General features: G+C 50.5%; 1 protein-coding gene across 6 annotated transcripts in view; it reads left to right on the forward strand.

Moving 5' to 3' along the window:
- The window catches only part of Ampdeam (AMP deaminase), a 67,546-nt gene extending 66,810 nt beyond the window's left edge, over positions 1–736 (forward strand). For all 6 annotated transcript variants that reach the window (XM_077707498.1, XM_077707499.1, XM_077707494.1 and 3 more), the window contains one exon: positions 215–736. In XM_077707498.1, coding sequence (XP_077563624.1) covers positions 215–373 — 159 coding nt within the window. In that variant the 3' untranslated portion in view covers positions 374–736. The remainder of the gene's footprint in view (positions 1–214) is intronic.
- Positions 737–6,000: the final 5,264 nt, after the last annotated feature.

Here is a 6,000-nt window from a genome sequence, read left to right on the forward strand (position 1 = left end):
GTTGCCTTCTTGCCATCCAGAGACAACATTTACGGTAGAGAAATGTGCATCTGCAGTCCATGGCTGTGGTGCAAAGGAGATAGTAGTGGGTCTTTGGTACGGTTCATGGCTGGAAAACATGCAGTACAGTTGAACCTTGACATTACGAAACCCGTTTTTACAGTGTTCCCTATGTAACTGCGGTCATCAACTGTGCTCTTTGTGACCATTGCAGGTGAAACAGTACTGGCTGGGCCCCAACTACCAGAGAGAAGGACCCGGCGGCAATGACATCACGCGCACCAACGTTCCAGACATCCGTGTCGCGTACCGTTACGAGACACTCGTCGACGAGCTGTCCACCATCTTTCGAACGATGCAGCCATCGCCCTAGGAGGGAGGGGCGCTGCCCATTGGCTCGTTTCTGTTCATGTTGTATATGTAGAGTTTTTAATGAAATTGCGCTGAAGCAGAGTTCATTGACGTGCCAACTGCTGTGGCCGCCCTCCACACGATGATTGCATCCAGGCTTCCAATCGGAGGAGAGCGTTTCGCATCGCATTGAGAGGCGCAGTTGAGAGAGCGTTTCGCATCGCACTGAGACCACGCCATCTGTTTCCATTAGCGTACTCGTATGTGTGACCTGGAAAGAGGTAAGACAGCTGTTAGGAGGCCTTGGAAGAATGAGCTTGTATATTTCTCTATTGTATCCATAACTGCTAAGTTATCGTCGCAAATAAAAGGCTTTCATCACAAAGCTTGAGTTGTGTCCATCCTTTTGCGCGTTTTTGAGGATATTGTGGATCCATGACATTCCCAAAACTCAGTTTGAATTGAGTTTGATGAACAGGATGGTACATTGATAAGGAAAAAAAGGAAAGAGAAAAAATCAGCTGCCTCGTGCGCATGTGCAGTACTAATCATGTTCGTTTTTCAGTAAAGCCAGTTGTGAGTCTGCGCCTGTCCTGTCTCATCCTTACCGTCTTGTTTTTGACGCGCAGTTTTTCTACTCCTGAAATGCAGTACCAACTAGCCCAAGAACACGCTGTGGTATTTTTATTTCACAGACACATAGGAGAAAATGTGGAGGAGTTTTCAGCATTAGTGAGAGAGTCGTGGCTGTTGTGATCAAGCAAAGCACCAAAGATACAGGTTAACAATAGTACTGGCCTATGCACAAACAATCAGCCATGATGATGAAGCCGTAGATAGCTTCTACAAGGATGTCGAATCAGCAGTGAAGAAGGCAACAACGCAGTTCACTATTGTGGTGGGAGACAATGCAAATGTCGGTAAGAAGCAAATGGGAGAAAGTCAGGGGGAAAGTTCGAAATAGACAATCGCAACAGTCAAGGAGATACACTGAACTTGAGGTTGATGAACACATTCTTCCACAAATGAAAGAATAGGAAATGGACATGGAGAAGACTCTCGATGGTACAACCAAAAATGAAATTAACTGCATTATAAGTGACAACCCGCGTATCGTGCAAGATGTAGAGGTGATAAGTAAGATTCGGAGCAGCGATAATAGGATGGTTAGATGCAAGCTGAGGCTGAATCTCGGAAGAGAAAAAAGGAAACTCGTGAGAACAATGAACCCCCACATGGAGTCAGTCAGAGCCAGCTTGCAGGAGTATAAAATAACTCTTCAAAAGAAATTTCAAAAAAACTCCAACATACTGGAACGCTAACTAAGAAAACGAAACAATTAATTTCCAAACGTACTAACATGAAAGTATCAAGTACGATGTATCAGATTGAATTGGCCAAGTTGTCAAAACTTATTAACAGAAATAAAACCAAAGACATTCGGGCATATAACATGGCAGCTATCGTGAAAACGGTGCAAATAGGGGGAAGCCTGAAACAATTAGCAGAAAGCTAGCCATCGGCAAAGACAGGATGAACGCACTCAGAGACGAGCAGGGTAACATTGCGCATGACTTGGACGAGATAATAAGGCTAGCAGAAGGATTCTAAACCAGGCTATATGCCAGCCTTGTAGACCAGGGGATACTACTGAGAGCACTAACTCATATTGCGATGTCCTACTAGTAAATAAAGAGGAAGTTGGAAAGGCTCTCGAAGGCACGGAAACAGGAAAAGCTGCAGGAGACGACGGCATAACTGTAGATCTTTTGAAGGAGGGAGGAGATATTGTAGTGGAAAAGCTTGCTGTACTATTTTTGGAATGCTTAAAGACAAAAAGCGTCCGTAGCCTGGAAAAACGCCAACATTATTCTGATTCATGAGAAAGGAGACTTCGGGGGCCTCAAGGACTACAGATGCATCAGCCTACTCTCAGTTATTTACAAGCTGTTTACCAAAGCTCTAGTTAGCCACATTGACGACATCCTGGATTCCCAACAACCCAGAGAGTAGGCTGGGTTTAGGAGAGGCTACTCAACCATCAAACAAACGGGTGGGCTGGGCAAACGGGTTTCCCGTCGCTCTCGGGAACTACAGAGAGTTCCCTCCCCTTAGCCTCTCCCATCCTCCCGGTCAGGGCGCTGTAGCCAAGTCAGGCGACAGCCAATGCATAGAGCTCAAGAAAATAATCGAACGGCAAGAAGCCCAAATCAAGGAGCAGAACGCACAAATACGCGCTCTCATGAACTTGAACAAGATAGAGGCGCCGACAAGCGGTAGCTCCGGCAAACTGCCGGAGCTACCGCTCGTCAGCAAATTCAAGAGGGCTTTATGCAAGAGCAAGTGGAGGCGCTGTCGGTCCGGCAATGGTCCGGCACATAGAGTTTCTTAGTAAGTATGGTCCGGCACGAACGTCTGGCGCCCAAGGTTTCCACTCTCTCCCAACCGCCCTCGAGCAAGACAGCCGCGCTCCGCCACGAGCGAGCAAATCGAGTCAAGGGATCCATCGCGAAGGGGCGAGGACACGTGCAATCGGCAAACCACGATGGCTTAGAAACCGAACAAGAATAGGATGAGGGTTCCTCGAGCAAAGGAGAGCGCAGTCATTTACCAGGGGTATCAGGCAAAACGTCGCCGAACTGTTTATACACATCGGAGGACTCGATCGGAAGTCAGACGTGGTGGCGCTGCAGGAGACACACGGACGACGATACGTTACATACACGGACCTGACGGAGAAGGGCACGGCGATCCTGGTAGAGAACAACATCGCGGCCACGCAGCACGTAACGCCAAAGCACGGCTGCGAGCGCACGCTGATCGAAATTCACACGCGGACAGTTGGCAACGCGAAAAATCTATTCGTCATGAACGAGTACTGCAGACAATCGCAGCGCTAGTACGACTTTGACAAAGCGATGGGGCAGGCAAAGAGGTTGTCGGGGAACAGGCCGCTCCTGAAACCGGCTCCTGGTTGGGAAGGAACAGGTCTGAAGCATTCTAAAGGCTGGTAACTGTGGGTGTGTGAGGGCAGGGTGGGCCACATGGAGGAAAAAAAAGCTTAGGAGAGGCCCCCAGCTATCCCCGCGCATTGGCAAAAGTGTGGAGGAAGTCACGTGTTTTCGGCGGCCATTGGAAGTCGCGTTAGCAACGGCGTCCTAGCAACAGCCCGCCCGCCGTTCGCCAGTCATGGAGGAAAGGCAGCGCCTGCCTTGTCGTCCGATTGCGAAGATTGCTGCTTCGCTTTGCTGCGCTGTGGTCTTGCGGAACTCGAAAAGGATGCTGCGAGTTGCGACAGCTGCGCCGATGTGAATATGTCATTTAATTTCTACTTGCAAGTGCACCTTGTACCGCGTCAAGCTATTGCTCCGGTCGCGATCACGACGCGCCTATTGAAGTGCAGATATCGTGAACGCGCCGTCCCGTCGTACGCGCGGACACCCGTCTGGTAGATTTTCGGGAAGTGATACACGGTGTGCAGTACGTAGGCGACTTGCAACCGAACGATTCGCAACTCAATTTTTTGGTTATCGCCGCTGCAATATATAGTTTGCTAGGCCGGCAATGCGCGGCAGTGCTTTTGCAACTGTTACAAGGTAGATTCCCAGTTGATATAATTCCATCGTCCTATTACCTTAGTAGGTGTCCGTCTGTTGACTAAAAGAGTGCTGGATCTGAAATCTGGATCTTTTTGTGGTCTCGCTCTGGATTTCGCTTTTCAACGCTTCATACTGCGAGGTTAGTGTATGAACGTTTTCAACTGAGATCACCTTGAATTTATTGACACTGAGACAAGTTGAAACTTGGCGAAAAAAAGTATATTGACGCCACCCACCCTCTCATTTTTTTTTTTACTCAATAAAACGTTTTGCCTCCTCCTCCTGCTCCTCCTCCTTCGCAAAAAATTCTATCGAAGGCACGCGAACAACGGTAAAAACATTCCACAATTTTTTAGCGTGAAATCTGCATCAAGTACTGCTTACATATATATATAGAACGGCCGTTTAATTGACTAGTCATCTCTGGGATTGCCAGTGAAACTGCAACGCAAACTTGGGCACTTTCCAGTCCGGTAGCCGCACGGCGTTCGCCCACTGTTTGCGGCGTTCTCCATCGCTTGGGAACCTATAAACGGCGGCGATTGGGATTGCAAACAAAGGATGAATGCACACCAATGTACAGCAATACTAGTCAGCGGAATGATGCACTAACCGGTGGAAAGTGACGCCCAATTCCTTGGGTACCGATCGCGACTTGCAGCCTGGCACCGAGCATTGCGGCATTGTTAGAGCGAGCCGCTTCGCAAACCTGCTGCGGCCACACTGAAGACGTGTAACAGGGTAACCGCGCGTTTAGGTTCACGGTCACGCGCTGCAAAACGGCCTTCTACCTGCCTATCAGCTGATTTCCGCCGGCTCGGCGCTGGCAGATGCAGACGACAAGAGAGGCGATACAGGACGGAGGAGGCGGAGAAGGTGCACCGAGAGAGAGAGGCAAAAAGAGTCCGCCAATGGCATGGAGGGCCAATGGTCCGCCATTCGACTTACAGAAATGGCGTTTCCGGCTGCGCTGGGTGTGACGTCAGGGCCTCTCCTAAGCTTTTCTTTCCTCCATGGTGGGCCAGCGGGAGTGTTCTTCGCGTAAGTTGGTATAGTGTGTTACTACCTTGTTGAAAGTGAGTAACGCATCTCGGAACTCTTTCTGGGCCTCGGGGGCTCGGCCTGTTCGATCGCCACGGCTGAAGATTTCTCGCGCGCTATCGTGAGTGAACTCGTTGGCGTTGGGGAGGGTGTCGTGGACTCCATGGCCCATGTGGGCCCGGAACCATGTTATGTTATGGAACGTTTCTTCTTTTCTTCCCTGTAGAATCCTGGCCGTTTCTTTGGCAATAGTTCCATTGAGGAAGGCTCTTGCCGCCGAGCGGGAGTCCCTGTCGATTGGCTTGAACCGGGTTTCCGTCAAGGGAATGGGTAAGGCGATTTGCTCGGCCGTAGTGGCCTTTGGTCCTTCTGGACGCCGAGGTGACGAGGTTTCCTTTGACATCCACCGCTTCCATGCCAAACCTGTCCGAGCGGCCGTACTGGGCGACGTTGACGAACAGGGCTTTGGCAGGGCAAGATGTCTACGCGCGAGACCTAGGGCCTCCTAGCTGACGCACCTGATCAACCCACTGGGCAGCAATATCGCAACGCATCGCAACCTCTCCAAGGTTCTAAATACCTATGACGGAGGCGACCGGAACCTCGTCGCAGACGTGATGGCGCGTTACCTCAAGACTGATAGGGATAAGTTCAAGATCTCCGAGACGTATGGCGGCCCAGCGAACAACAAACTCGACCAGCCGTTCAAGCTGGCAGAACTCTGGAATGCCATCGACGAGAGCAACAGACGCAGTGCTCCGGGCGGAGACACGATTACTTACAAGTTGCTCGGCAATATGAGCGACGGGGGGGGGGGGGGGGGGGGCAAGAGACTCCTGGGCAACATCAACACGACCTGGGAGACCTCGTGGTTGTACAAGGAATGGAAAGAGGCGCAAGCCCGACCGGTTCATCCCCAAGCCGGGCAAATCTATCACGATAGAGAACATGTGACCCATCTTCCTCACGTCGTGCGTGGGGAAGGTGATGGAGCGCAAATGGAGCTCTG

The sequence above is a fragment of the Haemaphysalis longicornis genome, unplaced genomic scaffold, assembly GCF_048455015.1.
Source record: "Haemaphysalis longicornis isolate Haplotype H1 unplaced genomic scaffold, Haemaphysalis longicornis Haplotype H1 scaffold_4, whole genome shotgun sequence".
Lineage (NCBI taxonomy): Eukaryota > Metazoa > Arthropoda > Arachnida > Ixodida > Ixodidae > Haemaphysalis > Haemaphysalis longicornis.